This window comes from Rhinolophus sinicus, chromosome 18 (assembly GCF_057876585.1).
Source record: "Rhinolophus sinicus isolate RSI-liver-muscle chromosome 18, RSI-T2T, whole genome shotgun sequence".
NCBI classification, from domain to species: domain Eukaryota; kingdom Metazoa; phylum Chordata; class Mammalia; order Chiroptera; family Rhinolophidae; genus Rhinolophus; species Rhinolophus sinicus.
The window spans coordinates 670,485-696,112 of NC_142518.1; the positions used below are offsets into that span (position 1 = coordinate 670,485).

At 52.3% G+C, this 25,628-nt stretch overlaps 1 protein-coding gene across 2 annotated transcripts; it reads left to right on the forward strand.

Annotated features, from left to right (window-relative positions):
• The first annotated feature begins 1,783 nt into the window (after window positions 1–1,783).
• IL3RA (interleukin 3 receptor subunit alpha) lies at window positions 1,784–24,429 on the forward strand. Of its 2 annotated transcripts, XM_088794924.1 has the most exons (13): window positions 1,784–1,941; window positions 5,019–5,147; window positions 11,473–11,591; window positions 14,178–14,301; window positions 14,761–14,893; window positions 14,990–15,168; window positions 15,557–15,661; window positions 16,866–16,981; window positions 19,665–19,694; window positions 20,735–20,843; window positions 22,759–22,864; window positions 23,781–23,862; window positions 24,175–24,429. In XM_088794924.1, exons 2-13 carry the CDS (start codon window positions 5,048–5,050, stop codon window positions 24,247–24,249), a joined length of 1,278 nt encoding a protein of 425 aa, XP_088651050.1. In that variant the 5' UTR covers window positions 1,784–1,941; window positions 5,019–5,047; the 3' UTR covers window positions 24,250–24,429. The 2 variants fall into 2 exon arrangements, with proteins under 2 accessions (XP_088651050.1, XP_088651051.1); XM_088794925.1 differs by lacking the exon at window positions 15,557–15,661.
• Window positions 24,430–25,628: the final 1,199 nt, after the last annotated feature.

Genomic DNA, 25,628 nt, shown 5'->3' on the forward strand with positions numbered 1-25,628 from the left:
AGGACAAAAGACAGAGAATACAAAAGAAAGAAAAAGCCAACAAAGAAAGAAGGAGAAAGCATGAAAGAGAAAGAAGGAAGGAAGAAGAGAGCAGCTCCTTTGCTCGCCCTGGGCACCAGGTGTGGCCGCAGAGCCGTCTGACTCAGTCTCCGGTTGTGGCCACCCCTCCCTTATCACAGCGTCCCCAGCAGCAGAGAGGAGCTGGACGGACGTGTCGTAACAGGGGGCGACCTCTCGACCTGCCTCCTTATCTCTGGGCAGCCCCCCACGTTTGCCAAAGACCCTGGTTCCTCCCAGTGCATCTGCAGGTCCCCTTGTCCGTGGTCCCCTCCCTGCCCTTCACTGGCCGGTCTCTGTCCCCGGCCCTTCAGCCTGTATGTCACAAATGATGCTGTGATATTAATCTCCCTGGTATATGACACAGTCACAAAGTAACTCATCAGCTATAGTATATACATGGTACTATCGTGTTGATGACAATAGTCTGCTACAAAGTAACGCAGTAATCAGCCAGCTACATTCATTCTATATAATGAATGACACTATTGTATCGATTACAATCGTGTTACAAAGTAACACACAGGAATAGGTGAGCTACAGTTGCACCCCATACCTCCTGTATGTAGCAGAATTGCCTGAATACTTAACCAGATGTGCAACACCCCTGAGCGGGGATGAGGGAGAGGGGGTCTGGTCCATCCCTTCAGGGGAGAATGGTTTTCGTCTCCACGTGGGCTGGTCACCCACCAGGAGACGTGATCTGTGGCAGGTGGACAGTTGTATCCTGGACCTCGAAATTGAGGGCAGGGCTTACGACCACAGGAATGCTTCCTCCCCCTGTCCGGAGACCAGGAGTCTGCCCTCAGGGTGTCCCAGGGCCACGCTCTCTCCAGAGGCCCCAGGAGATGGTCCCCCCTGGCCTTTCCCAGCTCCTGGGGCTGGCGTCAACCTTGGGGGTCCTTGGCTTGTAGACGCATCTCTGCAGACGTCCGTCTTCACGTGGCTGCGTTCGCCCTGTGTGTCTGCCTTCCTGGGGCCGTCTTCCAATGAGGGCACCGGTGACACTGGCTGGACAAGCCCCTGTTCCAGTGTGACCCCCCTCGTCACTTAATGAGCGATGCCAGCAAGAGCCTTGTCTCCAAATACGTTCTTGTTCTGAGACTCCAGCTGGATGTAAACTGAGGGAGACACCATGCAGCAGCCAGCCTCTCAGGTGAGGGCTGCAGAGAAGGGGGGGTGGAGCTGGACCCTGAGGACGATGACGGAAGAATTGCTGAGGGGGGGATGGCCAGAGGGGCTGAGCTGAGCAAAGGGAAAAGCAGATCGCAGCTGGGAAGGGAGGCTGGGGCCGTTTGGTGGGCGCCACAGTGAGGGCTGGCTGTGACGCCACAAGCCCGGGCAGCTAGTGACCTGGGGATACAGGGTTATCGCCCTGTCCCCGAGGGCGCGAGGTGGCCTTTTCCAGGGCACCTTGGAGGAAGCTGCCCAGGCATTTTGCCTGGGGTTTTGACAGCAGGAAATTGCTTAAGCAGCTCTGCTCGGTGATCGCTAATTAGGATTATAAAGAGGAACAATTGAAAACAGCACAGAAAAATACCACTTTTGAAAGGGGGTTCATTTCAGAGAAAATGAACAGCTGCCCCCACCCCACACCCACCCCTGGCTGACCCCAGATTCTGAGAGAGACAGAGCGAGCGAGAGGCCCGGAGCAGGTCAGCACTGCACTGCCCCTCATTGGGTCGGTGGTTAGGGGTGGGGCCGCACCCGCAGGCTATAAACAAAGCTCAATTGGGAAAAACCAGCTTTGCTTTCTGTTCGGTGCCTCCAGCAGAGCTGGAAACGCAAGACAGAGCGAGGGGCTCTGGCGGGGACCCCAGGCCACCTGGACCAGAGCCGGAAGGGGGCTGCTTCTCTCCCACTGGACTTGGGTCTGGACCCCAGGTAAGACAGTGGGGAGCAGGCGGGCAGGCCAGCCCCGGGGGGCGGGGGGGGGACCCCAGCATTGAGGCAGAGCTCGGTCCGTTCCACCCACTCCGCTCCGGACTCAGATTTCATGCCCAGCTAGGATGCTCCAGGCGGCGCTAGTCACTGTTACGGGGATTACGGTTTCCACGGTGAGACGCAGGACGTGTGGCGTTCCCAGTGGAGGGTTACAATGGATTTGTTGCCACGTTGTCCCATTGTGTTTCTTCCTGTTGCCGTTTTGTTTCTTCCTGTGCAAAATGTAAGCTTACTTAGGAGGCTCCCGTGCTTGCTCTTTCTACTGGAGGGCGCTGGCCCAGGCCGGCCCAGGGGCTTGTTCCCCCCGTGTCCGGGCAGCCTGTGGGAGCAGCTTGGGGACCGGGCCTCGGGGGCCGTGGTTCACAAAGGTTAGGGAGGCTGATTGTCCCAGAGCGATGGTTAAAGCACACAGCCCTTGTGGCTGTGTTATTTATTTCCAACGGCCCAAAGGTACACACAGCCATCAGTGGGTGACCAGCTACACAAAACGTGGTCCATCGACACAATGCAGTATTAGTCAGCCAGGAAAACGAGGGAGGCGCTGTCACTTGCCACCACGTGGAGGGACCTTGAGGACACGATGCTCAGGGAGTGACAGATGACAGATACCCAAGGCCACCCAGCATGTGACTCCAGACAGCGGGTCCTCCTGGACAGTGAGGGCCATGACGTGGGGGCCATATTTGGGGCGGCCCCGCTGTAGGGCGCTTACCCCTCCCCCCCGTCCCGTCCCACTGGTGTCATGGGCTGCCTCACAGTAGGGGCTGCACACCCCACTCCTGACCCCCACCCCGCCTGGCCACGGGCACGTTGAATCTTAGAGACGCGAGTCTTGGCCGCCTCTGAGCCTTGTGCCCAGGGAGCCATGTATTGGCCCGTGAATGCGCAGCCAGAGTCCCCTGCAGCCCCCCTTAGGGCCGTCCCAGGACAGAGCCCCCCCATAATCACAGCTGTTCCCATTCTCGCTGATGTCGACGTGGCCTCACGCTCCCTCTCCAGGCAGGTGGGGAGGGAAGCGTTCTGAGCCCCCCCCTCACCTCGCCCCTTCTCTGCCCACTTCTGCCCCATCTCCAGCCTCTGCTGTTTGGCGTTCGCCAGGCCCCCTTTCCTTTCATAATTTGGGGGTCAGCAAGGTATGGTGACACGGTTACTGCAGTTCGGTTCTTTAGAGCGTGGCAAGGCAAGATGCCGATGGGCAGAGGGTCACTACACTGCAGCCGCCTGTACCTCTGGGAGCTGACGTCACCACCTCTGGGAGCTGACGTAACCCCAGGTCACAGCCCCCGGGACACCCACGGGACAGCGGCTACTGGACCCGTCCTCCTTAACTAAAGACACGTCCTGGGTTGTTTCCATGCGTAAAATTCTGATCTTTGTCTCCTCACGGGCTTGTTGCTTTGACCTCCTATAAACAGTGCATTAAAATGTCACATATCAGGGTGATGGGTGAGGGGTCACCCCCTTATACGTGAGTCTCATGCCTCACTCTCCTCACCCTACTCCCTGTGATGACAAGTCCTCTGTCCCCAGATGTCCCCAACTGATGGGCCATTCCGGGTCGTAGCCATTCTCCTGTCCCAGAGAGGGGTGTCTGGGGCCTGTCCCTGGCTCAGCAAGAAGCCCTCTGAGCGTCAGCATCTAGTGTCACATTTGTGTGAAAGTTGGCGCGAGCTGGGGACCATTGCCTGTCCCACTGTGGAGATGTGAAGTCCCCTGGGAGGCCCAGGACAGGGTGAGAGGCACAGGAGAGACCCCCGATGGAGTCTGCGTGGGGTCCCAGGATGGGGGGTCCTGGGAATGAATGCCTCAGTGACGGGGAGAGTCTGTGGTCCCCTCCTCCCCCCTGGTCAGCATTGTACTGAGGGGATACTCTGAAGGGCCACGTTTGGTGTGTGATCCTGGGGGGCACAGAGAGCCTGCACCCCGGTGACCAGGCTGCCTCTGAAGCAGGCCAGCACCTCAGGCTTTACTGTGGGGTCGCTGCCTGTGTGCCAGGCCCACGCTGCCCCTGAGGCGCTCATGACGTTCACAGAAGATGACTCTGGGTTCACAGCTGTGGGCAGTGCACCAGGAGACCCTGTCACACACCACCCACTGGGCCAGGAGGCTGGCCACCAGGGGAGGGTCCAGCAGAGCCATCCTGCCGAGGGGGCTTCACGGGGACCCTGGAAAAAAGCCCTGGCTGGGACGCTGGTGCAGGACAGGCTTCCGTTACCGTAACTCGGTCCCTTCAGGAAACTCAGTCTCTGTTGATTTCAGACTTTTAATTACACTTCCTTCCACAGCTTTGTCCTTACAGCATTTCCTGGTGCTTTGCACGGTGTCTGCTTTCCTGCTTTTTGGATGGGCCGGAGCCCAGCGCGACCTCAAACCCCCGGGGCTGCTCTCTGTAAAGACAGGCTGACCTACACATGGGCACACACATGTGTACATGGCACCTGTGCACACACATGCACACGCCTGCATGTACACATACACATGCAGGCACAGGTGTGTGCAAGGCACACAGATACACACAGATGCACACACTGTATACACAGGCATGCACACACGTGCTTACACTCAGGGACATGTATGCACGCAGGTGCCTGGCATGCACACACTGTGTACACATGCACACATGCACACACAAGACATGCACACACGTGTGTACACTCAGGCACATGTATGCACGCAGGTGCCTGGCATGCACACACTGTGTACCATGTACACATGTGCACACAAAACATGCACACACGTGTGTACACTCAGGCACATGCATGCACACAGGTGCCTGGCATGCACACACTGTGTACACATGTGCACACAAAACATGCACACACGTGTGTACACTCAGGCACATGCATGCACACAGGTGCCTGGCATGCACACACTGTATACACATGCATGCACACACATGCACACACACGTGTGCAGCTAGGTGTGTGTGCAGAGACATGAGCAGGCCACACAACCTGCCACCTCCGTCCTCCATGCCGATGCCACCCCCACGGGTAACTCTCTCTCTTCTCTTCCAGCACCTGCCCTCCCAGCCTCCCGTGCAACCATGGCCTTGCTGTGGCTGGCGGTGTTTCTGGCGCCTGCCTCCTGTACGGTGCACCCAGACCAGGACGGCCAGCATGCCCAGCTCCAGGTTCTGTCTGCAGGTCTGTCCCAGTGCTTTGTGGTTTAAACTGTCTGTGTTGAGATCCCTGTAGACTCACATACAGCCGAACGAGAGAATACACAGGCTTCCCCGGGACCCCTCCTCTACCCCCCAAAAAAGGTAGGACCGTGTCAAAGCCAGGGCGTCGCAGAGCTAGGGACAGTCAGGATGGGGGTGGCTCGAGGTCTAGCGTGTGCGCCTTACGTCTGACAGCTGTCATCCTGTTGTGGGGGAGGGAACAGGCTATGGAAAAACACGGTGATGGGTGCGATTCTGTCCCCACTACATTCATGCGCTGAAGTCATAGCCTCCAGAAACGGGAGTGTGACTCCCTTCGGGCGTAGAATCTTTACAGATGGAATTAAGTTAAGAGGAGGTCATTTGGGGGGTGGGGGGCTCGTCCAATATGACTGGGGTCCTTAGAAAAAGAGGAAATTCAGACACATGTAGTGACAGGGGCAGAGATTTGGGTGATGCAGCCACGCGCGAACACACGCCAAGGATTTGGGGCAGCCTCCGGGAGGAACCAGCCCTACTCCTTCCTCCTGGACACGTGTGAGAATCTTAAGTGTTGCTTGTAAAAGGTGCTGTCCTCTCAAGCTTTGAGAGGCAGGTGAACCAAGGAGGTGCCCCACTGGTTTTAAGCCTGCGGGAAACCCCACCAGAGCCATGGGGCCCCCAGCTGTCTCTGTGCCACGAAAAGGGACTCCGCCCAAAGCCTGGGCGTCTGGGACAACAGCCACCTGCATGTTTTCAGACAACCATGCCCTGGGCGGCCAGAGCAGGCACCTGCACGGGCAGTGGTATCCTCTCCGTGGCCAACACTGGACACCACAGTCTGCCTGTTACAAGAAAGGACGTACCCCATATGTGATGCCCCAACTCAGGGCCCTCCCAAGCCCCCCCAGCATCTTCATGTGCTTTGCTTTACCTGTCGTCACCTACCAGTGAGAGGCCTTTCAGAGTGACAGGCCACAAGCGTTTATCTGAGATCCATAAGAATAGCTATTCGGGAAGCACTGATTCAGGCAGAAGCCCAGACAGTGTTCCGATGGGGACACAAAGGCCAGGGGTGTTTATGACAAAGGGAAGGGTCAGTGACATCACAGAAGGAAGGCGTTGCTATTGGTGCAGATAACGTGACATAGGGACGCTGATGCTACACAGTGTTTTTAATTTTCAGCCCAGAGTCATCCGTCCTGGAGTCACGACACCTGCTTTCTTGTCTTTGCAAACAGCTCTTTGGGACACCAGGCTGCTAAGGCCCCGTCCTGAGGTGACTTTGTCCTGTTTCCACCTGCACAGGTTTGAGGCGTCAGACGTACCAGGACGGTTCTCTGGGGTGGCTCCATTTTAAAGTGGTTCCGTTTCTATTATTTTTCTTAACACTCTTTACAGTCTGAATATTGTAGAATAAAGGAGCCGTTTTTTGAAACCTGAAAGGGTCGTCCCCATCGACTCTTGGCATCAGCCAGGATGCGGTCACAGCCACGCATTTTGCAACCGTCCGAAGTCCATTCCTTTCTTAAAGAGTAGAGACGAGCAGATGTTGTTTCGTGCTGGGCTGGGGAGGGTGTGACATCTCCCGGGGGTGCTATCTTTGTCACCTCAGGTGGCCGTCAAAAAATACCGCAGGCTGCAGTGCTTAAAAAGAGACACTTAATTTGTCACAGTTCTGGAGGCCGGACGTCCGAGATTGGGGTGCTGGCGTGGTGGGTCCCCGAGTAAGAGCCCAGATCTGGCCTTGTCTCCATGTCGTCTCGTGGAGGGGGATGAGCTCTGCTCTGTTCCCGTCACGCGGGCCCCACCCTCAGGACCTCGTCTCACCTGAATCCCCTCCCAAAGGCCCCGCCCCACAGGGCCACAGCTTCCACATATGAAATTAGAGGACACACACGTTAGCCCATAAGAGCTGGCGTAACAAAGCCACAAACCTGGGGCTTAAAACCACAGACATGCATCCTCCCCCAGGCCTGGAGACCAGGAGGGTGACATCAAGGTGTCCCAGGGCCACGCTCCCTCCAGGGGCCCCAGGGGACGGTCCCTCCTGCCCCTTCCAGCTCCTGGGGGCTCCAGGCGTCCCTGGGCTGGTGGCCGCCTCCCTCCCATCTCTGCCTCCGTCTCCACGTGGCGTCTCCTCTGTGTCTGTGTCCCTCCTCTTCTGTCTCTGATGAGGACATTGTCATTGGGTTCGGGGGCCCCCTGATCCAGGACGACCTCACCTCAGATCCCTCACTCAGTCCCATCTGCAAAGGTCCCATTTGCAAACAAGGCGGCCTCCAAAGGCCCCAGGGGTTCACAGAATGACCCGAATCCTTCCTCGAGGCTCCCATGTGAGTTTGTGGGCGATTGGTACAGGGCAGAGCTGGTGGCACCACACATCACCTCTGTCCCACCGCACGGAGCAGTCGGTCACGGGGCTACAAGCAGCGACGAGGGGGACGACAGGAGGTCCCCAGACATGTCAGAACCCCACCCCAGGACCCAGCATGATCAGGGCGCCTCTCCTGCTTTGTGCCTTTGTGGGCCCATCGAGGGCTTTGTGCCTTTGTGGGCCCATCGAGGGCTTTGTGCCTTTGTGGGCCCATCGAGGGCTTTGTGCCTTTGTGGGCCCATCGAGGGCTTTGTGCCTTTGTGGGCCCATCGAGGGCTTTGTGCCTTTGTGGGCCCATCGAGGGCTTTGTGGTCACTTCCGGCCGTGGGTAATCTAGGAACGCTGACCACAGGCAGGAAGTGAGTCGCTCTCTAAGACAGTGTGTCGAAAACTGAAGGAAGCGGCAACGTGCTCTACGATTCTGACACTTTCCCTCCCAGGTCCCTAAAGCGTCAGCCTGGGTCAGGTCGCAGGACAGCGGCCATCGGCCGAGGACACATGGGACAAAAGGTGTTGCAACCTCTTTTCCCTTGAGTGTGAATGATCTCCGGGGTTGCCATAGAATTCTTTTCCCAGGGTAAGGACGTGTGCTGTTACGCCTAGTTTGCCGAGTTTTTAATCCCAAATGGATGTCTTTTTTTTTTTTTTTTTTTTTTGGTCTGCTTCAGTTGGAAAAAAAATATCAGTTTCTGTCTCCAGGGAGAATTCTTATTTATACTGCTGGTTAAAACGAGCTTGCTTTCCTGTAGTAAGTCTCTTGGGCTGCGACATTTGGGAAGGGATTTTGTGTCTACATTTACAAGGGATAGCGGCCTCTAGTTTGCTTGTAATGTCCTTGATTTTGGCCTCCTGAAATCAGTCAGGAAATGGTTCCTCTCCACCCTGTTTTCTTTTTTCTTTTTTTTTTTTTGATGTTTTTCTCAGTGTTTCTTGGTTCATTGTCTGCTATTTTCCTGATTTGTTCTCCATTGGTTATTTTTTAGTGTCCCATTTTTTTTTCCTCTGCCATTGGCTCTTGTGGCTATAGCTCTCTGTTTCATTGATTTCATGGCTGCTCTGGGATTAAAATATGCATCGTTGATCTATCACATACTGTCCTTAGATAAAATTACGAGATGTCACCTACAACGGAAAATACTTGAAGCAGTTTGCTGTTATTTTCTGTCTCATTCTTTATGCTGTGTCATGTTTTACCTCCACCCCGCTTGTGAAGGTGACACTATACTGGGATTGTCCTTATTGAAAACAATTGTCTTCATTAAGTATTTACAAAACGACAAAATAGTTTACCGACATATTGACTATTTCTGGTACACGCCCTCTGTGTTCCTGTTCACCTCCCTGGCAAAAGATGCTTTCAGTTTTTGTTAGGCTGAAAATTTATTTTCATTTATTTCATTATTCACCTTCCATTTATTGCTGGGTGTCGAGTTCTAGGTTGACAGGGGGTTTGTAGGGTTTTTTTGTTTTTTCTGTCTTTCAGCATTTAAAGATAAAATTCTGTTATCTTCTGTGTCCCATTGTTTCTAAAGACAAATCAGCAATGATTCTTATCTTTGTGCTATAATATATAGCGTATCTTTTTTTTTCCTCCTCTGGTTGTTTTTAATATTTTCTTTACACCACTTTTTTTTTTTTTAAAAGCATTTTCATTATGATGTCTCTTGGAGTTTTTGCATGTTTGTTTGTCTCTTTTTTGTTTGTTGATGCCTGTGTGTGTGTGTGTGCACGTGTGTGTGTGTGTGTGTGTGTATGTATGTGTGTGTCCTGTGAAGGCATTTTGAGTTTCTTGGGTTTCTAATTTTCATTAAATTTGGAAAATGTTCAGCCATTCTTTCTTCAAATATTTGTCCATCCCACTCTTCTTGGCTACCCAAATGTTTGGATGCTGAACTATTTTGGATTATCACACGAAAAACTGAGGCATTGCCTTTTTTTTTTTCTTGGTGCTTCCACTTTCCCTTGCTGTGATTTTGAGTTTCAGGGAGCTTTTCTTCTTCAGGGTGTCATCTGCATTGAAGCCAGTAAGTTTTTCCATCTCAGATATTCGATGTTCTTCCTCTAGAAGTTCTGCTTGTTTCTTCCCTTACAGCTTCCAATCCTCACCATTACTGTGTTCATGTTTTCCTTTAAGTCCTTGAGCATATTTACAAGGGCTATTGTGTTGTCCTTATCTGTGATTTTCATCAGCTGTCGTCTATAAGACAATTTCCTGCCCAATCACAGGCAGCACACACACTTCTCCTTCTCTGTGTATCTAGTAATTGTTTATTGGACAGTGTAAGTTTTAGGTTGGTGAGTTTACGGGTGTGTTGTCTCCCTTTAAAGATGTGGAGGTTTGTTTTAGCAGGCCACGACTTTGTCGCTGGGTCACCTGTTTCTGAGGTTTGTTTGGATGATTTCTCAAGCCGAGTCTAAAGTAACGTTTAGTCTAGAAGTAGCTTCTCCCAGTACAAAGGCAGGACTCTTCTGGGGTCTCTAGTAACTCCTCTGGGAGTTCAACAAGGAATCTCCACCCTGTCTGCTTGGAACTTGAATGTCGCCACTTCTAAATAAATGCTCAGAATTGCTCAGCTGTTCAGAGTCCTGTATCAGCTCTTCTCCAATGTCTGAGAAGAATCGATTTATGCATTTTGTCCAGTTTTCCAGTGGCTTATGGTGACAGATAAATCTGAGACTAGTTACTTTGTCAGCTCTTGAAGAGTATTTTCCACCCATGAGCCTTTTAAAAAAGGCCCCAGGATTGAGAACCATAGCTCCATGTTTTGTTCAGAGTAGTGGATAATTGCCAGTATCGTGCAGTAAATGTTTTTTTTATGTATTTGTATTGATTGTGTTGCAATTTGTCTGTATAGATTTTCTTTTTTATCTTTTTTTTTTGCATTACAGTTTTTTGTTTTGTTTTTTTTTAATTTGTGATCCCTACTATAATTGGATGAAAAATAGTCACCAATAGTCATAGGTAGACGACTTTCTATTACATCACTCATATCTGTCTAAATGCTATTTAGTGTTGGGGCAGAAGTGAATATAAATTTTGTAGTGTAAGAATCCATTAAAATTTACATTTTCAATTTATAAGAAATTTTCCTAGGTGAGATTTTTTGTTTTTTGCTTGTTTTTTTTGTTTTGTTTTGTTTTCGTTTTTGTTTTGTTTTTGGTTTTTTGTTTGTTTGTTTGTTTTCTAAGGCATAAATTAGGTTAGGAGAAAATAGTGCCAGAAACCAAGGGTATTCCTATGGTTTGGTCTTGCTCATGCCGCTAAAGTTATTGGTCTTGACAACTAATCGTGGTACTTATAGTTAATAAACAGTTACTTCCTCGAAATCCTCTCACTGAGGGGCCACAAATGAATCCGGAAGAAGGTGCCTGATGCACTTTTGTAGCTTTGAGTTACTGGCAAAAGGTGACTGAGTAGCAGCTCCCACGTCCTTAGAGAATCCTTGCTCACAGGCGTTGGACGTGGTGAGCTGCCTGTGGAGACTTCCTTTCACGTTGACACGGGGGAATGAATATGTGGGCTTTCATTGCACTTCAAAATCTCGTCTGCCATGAAGTGATCTCTCTAATAAGACAAGCGTCCATCAGATACCCTACCAGCTGAATAATACTGAATCTTAACTATAATTTAATATATATATAGTCACAGGATGTGGGGTACAGCACAGGGAATAGAGTCAGTGGAATGGTAACAGCTACATATGATGTCAGAGGGGTAGTAGATTGGGGGAGGGGGGTTATCACTTTGTGAGGGGTGTGAAGATTGTGTTTTCCGTCACCGAGAGGCTGAGTGTTGGGTCATGGGTTCTGCCAGCTCTGGCAGTCACGTGGCCACAGAGAAATCTATGTCTCAAGGATATTGGCTCACTTGGTGGCAGAGGGACGTTCCCAGCGAGAGGCTGCTTCAAACCCCTCGGGAACCTCTCCTAACTCGAACTTATGAACATTTCAGATCCAAAGTCACCAATTGAGAACTTCAGAATGCAGACAAGAAGCAAAACGCTTTCCTGGGATGTCATTGGAAATGTTTCTAACGTTGAATGCTCCAAAAACTCCAACTCCCCCACAAAGGTAAACCACCTTCCCTGTATAACACACTAGATGGTTCCAACTCTCGGTGAACAGAGAACCGGTGGATGTAAAGGCTGAGCCTGTCTCTGGCATCATGGAGACCCCCATTCTGCCCTGGGCTCAGCTGCAGAATCTGGGGTGAGTCCTGCACAGGCTACGAGGCTCAGGGCTGGTCACCTGTACGATGTCTAAGAGGGTCACAGGGAGAGGGTTGGACCATTGCAGGTAGAGGACCAAGCCCCATTGGACATGAGTTCTCAGGAAGCACTGTTCCCCCCCCATCGTTCACCCCACCCAAGTCCCCTCCTGTGTTGTCTTCATCTGTGACCGTTGTCACAGGTCTTGGGGACTGTGACACATCTCATGGGCAGCCACATGAGAATTCAACCTATTCACAGCTCAGAGAGTCTCATGAGGAGAGAGACCCCATCGGCTTCCGTGAGAATAAAGTGGGTCTCCTCAAATTTCTCTCAGTTTCATACAGTCCAAATCAAAACCCTCACTGGTGTGCTTGGGCGGTCATAACCGAGGACCACAGACCAAATGGCTTAAACAACAAGAATTTATTTCCTCCCCGTCCTGGAGGCTGGAACCTGAGATCCAGCTGTCCCAGGGCTGGTCCCCCTGAGGCCTCTCTCCTGGGCGTGTGGACGGCTGTCTGCTCCCCGTGTCCTCACATGGCCGTCCCTCTGTGTGTGTCTGTGTCCTCATCTCTACTTATAAGGACACAATCCTATCGGATCAGGGCCCACCCTAGTGACCCCATGTTACCTTTGTCCCCTCTTTACAGACCCGTCTCCTAACACAGCCCCATCCTGAGGTCCTGAGGGTGAGGGCTCCAACCTGTGGATTTTGGGGGAACACAATCCATTCCCTGACAACCCCCAGTGAGATTTCAATAGAGCTCAACAAATTGACTCTGAACGTTTTCAGGTTTTCTTCTGCCTGACTAATCTCTGGGTCCTTCCTTCTGATTTCGGTGACATTCATTTGTTTAGGTCTCTCTCGGGTCGTTAGAGATTTTTCCCAGAATTCTGATAACCTCTGGTTATGTGCTCACGTTCAACAGTCAGGAACTAAAAATCGAATGATAGTGTCTGAGCAAGTGTCCGGTGTGAGGTCTGAGAGGTCCACTGTCAGCTGTTCTAGCTGAGCAGATAAGGAAGAAAGCCTGATATCAGAATATTTGGGGGTTTCCTCTTTGGCTGACCAGAGAGCACGACTCCCGTCTTCTTCCTGGACAGAAAAGGCTCGGCTACCAGCATGCTGGTAGGTCAAGTGGACAAGGGGACTTAGCACAGTCCAGGAGAGATGGTCCCTTATCCTTCAGCCAAGGAGAGTTGGTTTCTTATCCTCAGCCAAGCCCGGACCCCATTCTTGATGATAAGGTCTCCTTCCCTGCACCCCCCTTTCCACGAGTCCCGTGCATGAAGGCCACCGTTCTTTCCCTGACTGCTGATGCTTAGAAGCTCTGCTCAGTATACGTAAGGCGTGTGGCAAAACACCTGTCTGCCTCACATTTTGTCATTCTAAACGTTCTCTTAGACGCATTTCTCGCAGGTAATTTCCTGGGTCAAAAGATGACGGACTATGTTTGTGACACTTTCCGTGCATTATCTAAGAAAGTTTTATGGATCTGTCTTAATGTGTTAGATCACAGAGGTGCCAAGGTTGAGCACACCGTGATTTTAATCAAGCGTTGCTATGACGTGTTCCCCTCATCTTTGTTTCATGTCCGTTTCAGGTTTTATTTTACCACTTGCCATCTTTCTTTGTCTTACTTCTGTCTTTCGAAAGGCATCCTCCCTGCATTTATTCATTTAAGTGGAATTGTGTTTTTATGCACCTTTTCCTGTAGCTTCTTTTATTAATTCATAAACTTTATTATTTAGAGCAGTCGTATGTTCACAGTGAAACGGAGGGGAAGGCACAGAGTTTTCCCGTGTATCCCCTGCCCCCCACCCCCACCACGCACAACAGCCCCAAGTGAAGGGGGTACATTTGTCGCAATGGATGAACCTACATGAATTCGTTGTTATCATGAAAAGCACAGTTGACGTCAGGGTTCACTCTTGGTGTTGTAGCTTCTATGGATTTGCGCAATGTAAAATGACATGACTCTACTGTTACGCGGTCACACACCCTCCCTGTTTACCCTCCCTCCTTCCTCCACCCCCAGGCCCTGGCAACCACAGATCTGTTCATTGCCTCTGGTTTGTCATTATCCACAAAATAACTTGCTGGCATTTGTTAGAGATGACGTTGACTTTGTAGATCCAATTGGGAAGAAACGTAGTTTTTGTTTTTTCAGTCGAAATATCGGGGGGAGGGCGTGGTGGATGAGGGTAAAGGGGATCAAATATATGGTAATGGAAGAACTGACTCTGGGTGGTGAACACACAATGGGATACAGAGATGATGTATCACAGAATTGTACACCTGAAACCTATGGAATTTACTAACCGTCGTCACCACAAGAAACTTTTATTTAAAAAAATTATAAATGGAAAAAAAAAGAAGCAATGTCATCAGTTTCAGACTCATGGTGTTCTCTCAACACTGAATATATTCTTATCCCTCTCTCAGGCACAAAACAATCATTCTTGCAAGTTTTATGTCCTTCCCAAGTGTGAACTGTCAAACTACACTGTGACTGCCACAGTGGCCAATGGGGAGTCGTTTTCCACGTGGATGCAATACCCTGTGCAAGGTGAGGGGCAAACACTCTTTGTGGTGACTTGCTTTCAATCACCGGTCAGTCTTCTGACTATGAGAATAATTGCTTTTAACTTGCATGGAGCTCCAGGGATGTAGGCTGTCACTTGAAGTGACGAAGTGTAGCAATGGAGAACAGACTGGTGGTTGGCGGGGGTGGGGTGGGAGGAAAGTGGGTGACGTAATTAAGGGGTCCCATGGGAGATCCTTGAGGGACAGGGAGGGTCCTGTCTCCTGAGCGTATGTGTGTCCACATCCTGGTTGAGATACTGTCCTGTAGTTTGTTCAAGGAGCTACCTCCCTGGTGGGGTGGAGAGAACCTGGACAGAAGATTCACGGGATATCTCTATAATCGTTGCTTATAACTTTGTGGGAATTCAGAGGGCTACTGAAATCCTAACATCACTCTAAAAGGGGTGCGGTTTTTTGGTTGTTGATTTCTTTGCAAGCCCAGAAGGGAGCCCTGGAGCGGCCGCCCGAGGCCTGAAGTGCTGGGTTCATGACGTGGATTTCCTGACGTGCAGTTGGGAGGTGGGCACGGAGGCCCCCAGCGACGTGCAATATCACGCTTACTTGGAGGCTGTGACGTATGTGTGGCCTCAGCATGGCAGGGCTGTCCTGGGTGGGGTGGGACAGGGTGCAGGGGGTGGGCTGGCTCATTTGTAAACATGTCCTCCTTGCAGAACTGAAAACAAGTGGGAGTGTCCACGTTACAGCACAAATGAGCTGGGGACACACATCCAGTGTCACTTTAAAGACATCTCTGCGTTTGCCAATGTCCAATACCGTTTCCTGGTGAACGGCACCAGCACAGAGTCCGGAATTCCCTGCTCTGAATTTATTGCCTACTTATCACATATCGGTGAGTAAGGATCCAGGACTCTTCTGCTCACCTACCAGTGAGAGGCCTTTCAAAGTGACAGGTCACAAGCGTTTATCTGAGATCCATGAGAATAGCTACTCAGGAAGCCCTGATTCAGGCAGAAACCCAGACAGTGTTCCGATGGGGACACAAAGGCCAGGGGTGTTTATGACAAAGGGAGGGGACAGTGACATCACGGAAGGAAGGTGTTGCTACTGCTGCAGATAACGTGACACAGGGACGCTGATGCTACACAGTGTTTTTAATTTTCAGCCCAGAGTCATCAGTCCTGGAGTCACGACACCTGCTTTCTTTTATCTTTGCAAACAGCTCTTTGGGACACCAGGCTGCTAAGGCCCCGTCCTGAGGTGACTTTGTCCTGTTTCAGCATCCACAGGTTTGAGGCGTCAGACGTGCCAGGCCGGTCCTCTGGTCTCTTCTCCTACAAGGGCACTAATCCCCTCCCAAAGGCCCCACCTCCTGTCCCACTGGGGTGAGGGCTTCCACATGTCAATGGGGGGTGGGGGATACACACACTTTCAGCTCATAGCAGCCGCCACTGTGTTCCTTGCACTGAAGGAAGTAAAGTGCTTGTAGGGCATTTTCATAACACACATAACGATGGCTCCCTGCCTCCCCCCTGCAGGGGAGATTCACCAGGAGGCTAGGGGCTGGGGGTGGGGAGCTGATCTCACAGCCCCAGCCCCCCTCAAGGTCCTGAGTTCACATGCTGACTATAGAACCATCTTAGGAAAGCTGTGTCAGTATTCTTTCCTTTAGACTAGACTCCCCCTGATGGTGACAGCTCTGAGACCCATGAAACCTGCCCCCACCCTGGTCTGTCCCCAAGTAGTCAGGAAGCACTTGACTGGGGAGGCTGCTACCCAAGGCCGGGGACCCCTCCTTGTCTGTGGTCTGCCCTCTTGACCTGACAGCTGTTTGATTTGCATCCGTTGGAGGCTGTGTCCCCACAGGCCTGGAATGCTTGTGGGCTGGGGCACACGTGCACGTCCAGCCTCACCGGGGACTCAGTACACGCTCTCATCTGACCTCTGCGTACACGCCTGGCTCCCAGCAGGGCTGGAGGGCGCCATGGGCACGGGGGTGGGGACAGTGAGCTGTGCTGGCTCCTCACAGACCTGTTCTGGGCTGTCACAGGACTGTTCTCCAGCACGACAGACCCAGCTGCCCTTTGGGGCACCCCTTTCTTCCCACTCTCACTTCAGGACCCTGCCACTGTCCTGAAGCAGGCCGCTTGCCTTACCTACTCCCTCTGAGGGGAGGACCCCAGAAGCAAGTCAGAGGGAGGGGCTGCAAGTCAATGTCAAGCTAGAATTTGGGGAGGCTGTTGGGTCCAGGGTGATGCCATTGATGGAAATGAGGTTGGGGCGATGGCAGCTGCAACATCTGCTGAAGAAAGCTTCTGGGAAGGGCACCGGGGTGAATGGGGTACTCCCACCACCTGCTGGTTTCTGAGCGCCTGGTCCCAAGGCTGATTCCAGCTGACCATCCCCACATGCTTTTGTCACGTGTCTCTGTCTATTGGTATTTTCACCCATTGTAGGACCCTGAAATGCTTTTCTCTCCCCCCCACCCCGTGACTGTGTAGGAGGCATATTTTAAAGTATCTGTGAGAAAAATATTTTGATTTGTTTTACTGATCAGTGATTTTTTGTTTGTTTGTTTTTCTCCCCCAGAGGTGTTGAGTCCACCAAATATGACTGTCAGCTGTAATAAGTCCCATTCTGTCATGGAATGGAAAATGTCAAGCCGCTTCTACGACATGTTTCAGTATGAACTCGAAATACAAAAGGTAAACACTTGCCCCAGCATTTGGGCTTTGGGGTCGATAACACACACACACACACACACACACAGAAATATAGGAGCCATGAAAAAAAGTTAGCTTTCACAAAACTGAAAGTGTTGGTTATTCAAAAGATACAAGTAAACTTGAAAAGGCAAGTTACAGGATGGAAGAAAATATTTGCATACGTATGTGTCCAAGGAATGAGGTTCGTGGAAGATACGCACGTCTTCCGATCAGTCCTGAAAAGACATCTGTAAATGTGGGGGGAGTATTTAAACAGACATCTCCCCCTAGAAACAAAAAGAGTGCACGCTGTCACTGAAATGCTGAATCGGAAACTGAACACAACAGAGACAGACTCATAGATACAGAGAACAAGCTGATGGTTGCCAGACCGGAGGGGGTGGGGAATGGGAATAAAAAGATCAAGAAGCAGACATGTCCCCAGAGAAAATGGACAAATGGCCAACAAGCACACAAAAAGATGCTCAACGTCCTTAGTCATCAGAGATGCAAATCAAACCACAGGGAGAAGGTAGGTCTAGGGTTTCCAGGCAGGAATTCCCTCCCATTCTCAGGAAGCTTTTCCGTTTTCCTGCTCCCGTATCCTGAGATATAAACTGTTTTCTGTTCTCCACGATGAATCGTTTCCACAAAGTGATGGCCAATACTTCCAACTACCTGGGTTCAAGGAGCGATTTTCTCAATTGCCCGACCAACTTTTCTTGGGATTAAGGAACGGGAAACTGAAAGAAATTCCTGAGAATGGGCGTGAATTCCCACCTGGAAACCCTAGATAGGTCACATCAGTGAGACTGGCCTGACAGAGGACATTTAGCCAAACCGAGTGTCGGTGAGGCTGAGAGTGGAGTGGAAACCTCCTATGTGGCTGGTGACGGCTGAAAACGGCACAGCCCATTCTTTGGAAAACTGTGACACTGTCTCATAAGCCGGCAGATTCCACAAGGAGCATGAGCCGGACACAAGGTCCCCACTGAAAAATCCCATTTGTATAAAATGAAAGAACGGGGACTGACCCCTAGGGGTTGGTGCTCTGGGCGTGGGGCAGTGGTCGGGGGCACACAAGGACATTCGGGGGTGACGGAAACATTTCTTGCCTTGAGTGTCCTGGTGGTGTCACACACACACATTTGTCCAATCTCACCAAATCGTGTGTTTTCAACACGCGGTTTGCTCCATGCCAAACACGAAGGATAAAGTCAGGAGAGAAAATGACCCGGGATCTTTGAGCTCAGCCGTTCTGCACTCAATTATTTACCATGTGACCTTTTTACAGATTCCGTTTCTGTCCTCTTTCTGCTCAATGACTGGTTAGTTCATCCACCCTTTTCCTGTCAACCTAAAACTACTCCAAGAAAATAAACATGTACAGACCAAAGTGACCAAGTATTTTTGAGCTAATTGGGAATTTTTCACTCAATGATTTACTACCTTTATCATTTTATTTACTGACTTATTATTTAAACTTAATTACTGCTTATACTCGATTTGTCTATGAACCTAAAACTCCTCAAAAACATCTATTAATTAAATTTAAAAAGACCAAATATTGCTGAGTTAATCAGAATTTTATGTTCAATTATTTACTTATATTTATTATTTTTATTTACCTATTTGTATGGTATTTAGAACTCAACTGCTGATTAGTTTATACTCAATTTTCCTAGAAGCCAAAAACTGCTCAAAAAACTTAAAAATTTAGATTAAAAGAAAATGACCGAGTGTTTTTGAGCTAATTGGCATTTTACACTCAATTATTTACTTATACCTATTCATTATGTTTATTTACTTATGTATTATTTATACTCAAATGCTGCTATACTGAATTTTTCTGTAATCCCAAAACTACTCAAAAAAATAAAATCTATCAATTTTTAAAAAGACGAAGTATTTTTCAGGTACTCGGTATTTTATTCTCAATTATTTACCTATATTTATTATTTGTGCATTATATTTATATGTGATTGATACTCAAGTGATTCTACTCAATGTTTCTGTAAACCTAAAACTACTGAAAAAAAAAAGGGCTATTATTTTTATTTTAAAAAAAGACCAGGATTTTTTTTTTCAGTTAATCGATACTTAATTATTTTTTGTTTATTATTTTCATTTATTTATATCTTATATGTATTATTTGCATTCCATTACTGATCATTTTATACTCAAGTGTCTGTTGATATTTATTATTTTTATTGACTTACATGTTATGTTTATCATTTACACTCCGTTACTGATTATTCTACACCCAATTATTTATTACAGTGGTACCTCGGTTTTCGAATGTCTCCATTGGCAAACATTTTGGTTTACGAACGCCGTAAATTTTATGGAATTCTGGTATCACTAGATAGTAAAATTCACGCTAAATTGGCATTTTTAGGGGTTGATTTTCAAGGTCTGGAATGGATTCATCCATTTTGCATTACTTTCTATGGGGAAACCGCGCCTCGGTTTTCGAACGTTTCGGAACTCGAACGGACATCCGGACCGGATTACGTTCGAACACCGAGGTACCACTGTATTTGTATGTGTTGACTTACGTATGATACTTATTACTGATCATGTTATACTCAGTTTTTCTGTCACTCTCAACCTGCTCCAACAAATGGGAGCCCTTGCAGGGGACCAGAATGGGCACCCAGAGCTGTTGGCTTGTGTCTTGCAGGGCACAGAGCGTCCCTACGTACACAGGGAGGTAAGTGCCCTGCCCTCACGCCAGTGGGCATCGCAGCGCGCAAGTCCGTGATTTCTATGGCGGTCCTGCAGCTCCCACGTGGGCCACTGATACTTACAGCAACGGCCGTACTGAGGGGTGGGCAGCTGGGGTGAACCTCTCTGTCCCTCTTCCCCTATTCCCTCTGCCTCCGTCTCCACGTGGCGTCTCCTCTGTGTCTGTGTCCCTCCTCTTCTGTCTCTGATGAGGACACTGTCATTGGGTTCAGGGGTTCCCTGATCCAGGACGACCTCGTGTCAGACCCCTCACTCAGCCCCATCTGCAAAGACCCTGTTTGCAAACAAGGTCCCATTCGCAGGTTCTGGGGGACACATCTTTCTTGGGGGGGACACCATTCAACAGTGCAAAACACCCCACAGATGGCACCAGTATTCTCAGCCTCCTCGGTGCTGGCCACGGATTGCGTACCTTGCAATGATTATAAAGAACTCTGGTGACCCCAAGAGCCTGGGCTGAGATGGAAGGGGCTCCAGGGTCCCCCCTCTGAGCACCAGACATCTTCCTGCTGATGCTGACGGGGGCGGACATCGTGCTCTGGGGCGGCCGTGACAAGTCCCACAACCGCTTGTCTTAAAACAACTGAAATCCATCCTCATTCCGTCTTGGGGACCAGGAGTGTGACCTCAAGGTGTCCCAGGGCCATGCTGCCTCCGGAGGCTCCAGGGGATGGTCCCTCCTGCCCCTTCCAGCTCCTGGGGGCTCCTTGACTTGGGGTCACAGCAATGCAGTAGCCACCTGCCATTCTCCCAGTACACGTGTGTGGGCCCCAGTTTCCCTTGTTTATAAGGACAGCAGCCTCTGGGATGAGGGCCCGTTCTGCTCCATCCGACCCCCTCTTCTCACACTGGCACGGACCCCGTCTCCCAGAATCAGGTCTCCCGAGGCACTGGGGGTTAGGACGTAGGAACCCGAGGACGGCCACTCAGTCCATTGTAGGGCCCCGTCCATCCCTCCCCACGGATCAGAATGGCCTATAGCCTTGATTTTGCTTTAAACTACAGGACTCGAAAACCTCCTTGGTTCTAAGCAATCCCGGAGCCTACACGGTGCGGATTAGAGCCCGAGTGAGGTTCTACCAGACCAGCCCGTGGAGCACCACCCAGAGCGTTGGTGAGTGAGCGCCCATTCAGTCTCCCTCCTGTGTGTGCGTGGAAGGCTGCGGGCACCGCCCCTCATCTGTCCCGGACTCACGCACGCAGCCCCGTCCCTGCAGTCCGCAGGACTGTGCTGCTCTTCCCTGCTCGTAGGTGTCTGCCCCCGAAAGAGGGAATGGGTGGCACTCCGCCCGCTTCTTTGTCCCCAAACAGGGCTCTGAGGACAACAGGTGACCTTCCCGTGGGAGGGCAAAGGGTGGACACCGCCCCACTACGAGCTACCCGGGCCATGCAAGAACAGAGCTGTCCCCAGGCAATGAGTCCTTCTCTGCTATGCAAAGTCACCCTGGAAAGGAATGCGTCCAGTCAGTGCCTGATGACAAAGACCCCACCCCCACCCCCACCCCCGCCAGGATGAGAGCTCCCATTTCTCCCTGAGCAGTTCTGAAACCAACCAGTGCCCCAGGTTCCAGGAACTGTCCATTCCACACGTGGCTCAGCAAGAAACCTCAGTCACCATAGCTTCGGTCTTTTTCTCTTGGGGCCGTCAACTGATTAGACGAGGCCCACCCACAGTGTGGAGAGCATTCAGCTCACCTCAGCGTCTACTGATTTCAATATTCATCCCATATTTTAAAAAAGCTAACACCTTCCCGATGACATCCCGGCGGTGCTTGACCAACTATCTGGGTACGGTGGCCCAGACAAGTGAACACGTAAAATTTGGCACAGAAACCCCTGTATTAATTAGTTTGCTGGGGCTGGCATGACGAAGTCCCACAGCCTGGGCCGCTTGAAGAACAGACATTTGTTGTCTCAGTTCTGGAGGCCGGGCGGCCGAGACCAAGGTGTGGGCAGGGAGGGCTCCTTCTGACTGCATCAGGGTTCCTTCCACCTCGTGACTCACGGTCCTAGTGGTTCCTTGGAGGTCAGCTGGGGCCAGGTGATGCCTTCAGGCCTGGTTTGCAGACCTCCAAGCCCAAACCCATTCGGTACAGACTTTATGGAAAGGTGCAAAGGTGCAGGTAGGACAGGCTTCTCCTGCAACTGGTGCACAGCCAGCAACGGGCAACGTGCCCCTTCGGTTTCCGCTGCGCGGGGGCGTGGGGGGGGCATCACGAGGTCCCTTGCCTCCTCTCCACCCCACTTTTGGGATCCACTTCCTGGCTTCCTGGCCGACTTGCTGGTGTCACCCATGGCTTGTAGACATGGGTGTGTTTTCTCAGGCCCCGGGTACCCCTGGGGCGAGGCTCTGGCCACCGCCCCTTCCTTGCTGTGTGCCCTTGCTGGACTCAGTTTCCCCCAGGTTCCCCGTGTCTCCTGCGTCCTCTGCCTGCGCCCTTCCGTGGGGCGGGGGGCTGCCTGTTCTGCGCTGCGGGCTGCCAGGAGCTCACTGTTGCCCAAACTCTCAGTCATCCAGCTAAATCTTCTCCTGCAGTATTTTTAAAAAAATGAAAACGAATGCGAAAAATTCACGATGATCCCAATTATCAAATTCAAGGACCGAGGGAGGGAGCGAGGGAGGTGGCGTTCCCCGCAGGACAGACGCGTCTCCCCCAGTCCGCTGTCTGGACGCATCCCCTCCCCGTGGATGTGACTGACCCCTCCACCGGCTGCGGCAGCAGAAGCGCGCGCCAGAGGAGCGGGGGCTGCGTCCTAGGGTCCCCCCCACCCCGCACTGGCCATGCAGGACTGTGCCTGAAGCCGGCGCTACCAGCGCTCCGCTCCGCGCGTCCCTCGGTGGAGTCGCATCCGGCTTCTGGCGAGCGCCGCTCCGGGTGGGAGGGATGGTCGCGCGTCCCGGCGCGCAATTGGATGCACCCCGCTGCCGGCCTCCTGCCCTGGGGGCTCTGGGGAAGCGCCCGCGGCTGGGTGAAAGCGCCATGCCACCTGGCCCGGCCCCACATGTCCCCTCGGCCTCTGTTCCCTAGTGTGTCAGAAAGAGGAGGACGCGGACCTTCACTTCTGGCTCACTCCGTTAGTGATCGCGCTGGTCACGCTGCTCCTCGTGGGGTGCGCGCTTTTCCTGTGCAAAAGGTGAGGCTGTGCGGTCATTCGGCGATGCTGGGTGCGCGTTCCACCTACCGTGCGGCCGCCCCCTGGCTCCCTCCTGTATGTCTGGGTCTTGGCTGCCCGGAAGCGTGCCCGCCTGTCCCAGGCCACAGGCTGCAGTCAGCCTCCCCAGCGGGGCTTTCTGAAACGTGACCCTGGTTTTGGCCATCTGGTCACTGCCGGGTATGGGATACTTGGATGCCTGGTCCCCAGTTCAGCACTGGGCGGTGGGAACTCTTGGCTCCTCGTATCATCAGCATAGGTGTGTGTCGGGGGCACAGCCAGGCTCACTTGTGCCCCCTTTTTGCTCCCTTCACACCTTGCCCAGACTCCCCCATGAACCAACCACACCCTTCAGGTCACGGAGGCTCTGAGCCCCTTCCCCCACCCTGCAGGCAGCAGGCTGCAGTGTTCCCACGACCTTTCCCACGTGACCACAGCCCCTGCCGCTGGCTTCCTTCCTAATGCTTGGTGTGCAACCCAATTGCTGAGCTCTGCACACCCCGTGCCAGCCTTGGGGGCCGTCCCACCGGCTGTGGCTCCTGCCCAGGTGTCTGTCCTGGTTTGACCCCGGCCTCCCAGCTCCTTCAGGTCCCGCTGCGTGGCCCAGGGCCTGGGTTTTAGGAGCAGTCAGGGCACCCACCCCTGGTAAGGGACCACCGGTTTTTCCGCAGTAGTCGTTGGAGGGCGGGGTTGCCATGGCGACAGGCCCCATTTTTACCGGGTCAGGCTGAGGAGCAGGTGACTGGGGACATGCGGGTACTGGCTCCGCCCCTGCCAGGACTGGGAGCCCACAAGGAGGTCCCCGGGCTGTGTCTGCCCGGGGCCGTCCCACACTGCGTCCCTGGTGGTGGCCTGCGGCTGCTGCCGGATTCAGGGGCGAGTTCTCTCCTGCTCCCAGGTACTCGGTGCTGCAGAAGCTCTTCCCCCCGATCCCGCACATGAAAGACCCCCTCGGTAACAACACGCATAGCGAGAGGATGGTACGTCAGGGTCCTGCCTGCGTGTGTGTGTGGGGGAGATCTGGGGACAAGGCGGCCACAGCCCGGCCTAGGGAGCAGGACGCTGGTCCGTTGGCCCTGCTGGGTGCTGTGCACGGGAGAGGTGGGTTCCCAGCCTTTGACTGCGGGGCGGTGACCCGGGCGGGCCCCCCAGGAGGGCAGGGCTGGGAGCCCATGAGCTGTGTGCCCAGCTCGGGCACGTTTTGGCCATGCCAGGCCCCTGCAGCTCTCTCAGGGTGCACTTGCTGCCCTGTTGGGAGCCTTGGGCTCACCCCGACCTCCGTCACCCCACAGTTGGCCTGTGAGAGCGACAGAGCCGGGCAGGAAGAGTGTCCAGTGGCTAAGGTGCAGGTTTTGGGAGAAAAATGAAGCTGGACGTCATTTCCCCCACCCAGGGCCGGCGCCGCACAGCCTGGTGGCGTTTGGATGAATGGATGTTTGTAATGGGGCAGGGGTGGGGTGGGAATGGCGGGGGAGGAACCCAAATGCTGTTTTCAGGAGCTGCCACTAGGGAGGAAAAAACCTCAATAAAGAGCTTTGTCAACCTGCTCACTGGCCCCGGGAGGCATGCGGCCCATCACTATAAGGCCCCCAGACCCCTTCGTTCCAGCCTCCTGAGTTGGTGGCACAGACTCCCACTAACGGGTTATTCAGCGGCTCTACGTGGGTCTTCTGTCCTTAATTGTACCACATGTATGTTTGCTTGTAAGCACCTTCCAGCGCTTCTGTAAGCAGGAAGGGGCAACATCTCTGCACGAGCCCCGTGTGGGACGCCAGGGAAGGCACGCCACACACGCAGGAAAGGGGTGTTGGGTGAGGCCTGCGGGGGGAGGTGGAAGGCCGTGGTGATGGGCTTTAGCCAGGGACCCAGGCAGAGCTCCACCGCCCACAGCATCCATTGCTATCACTGAGCCCTCCTGGAAGACACCCGTGAACTCACAGAAAAGAATGCTGCCCCCACTCCCACCCCATGGGCACCCACATCTCTGAGGCCGGGCTCACTTAACACGGCACCTGGCACGATTGCTGGAAAAGTGACCTCTAACTTTTAACTGTCTGCATGCTTCACATTTCCAGAGTGCAGGGCACGCCCCACAGTACAAGTTCCCACTGTTAACATGGAGATAAGCGGCCCCAGGCAATCACGCAAACAATTTGCTGACCGCCCTTCTCAGCCAAGGGCATCGGCAGATACACACACATACAATTCCATTGGGTGAACTGCTCATTAATCCAGACCCCAGTTACCTGCCTGAGCAGGCTGGTCTCAGCCAGGTGAAAGTGAACAGGGCATGAAACTAAGTCCCAATGCAAGGCCCAGCAGTCGGCACAGCTCCAGGTAGGACAGACAGGTGGCATCCAGGTTCAGGTACCACACCCCAAAGCCAGGCTGTTAAGTGGGGCAGAAGGCAGGTTGCTCTTAGGAGCCAGGCAGGGGTCCCTCACCAGCCTGCAGGAGCCAGCTCAACTTGGGCCAACTCTGCTGGAGAATTTCATGTCTAAGCCGAGCTCCTCACGGGGCCAGAACCCAGCGTTTGCACTTGCCCAGCTCTGGAAACCTAAGACAGGCTCTGCCCGCCTGGTCGGACAGCGGGCATCAGCATCCAGGGCCCCCTCTACCCCATGTGCACTGAACAGGCCCAGAGGGGACCAGCACCCCATGTTCAGCCTGGGGAGATGCTCCGTCAGCGGTCCTGCAACGAGCACCCGCCTTGTGCAAAGCACAAGGAAGCTGACCTACCAGCATG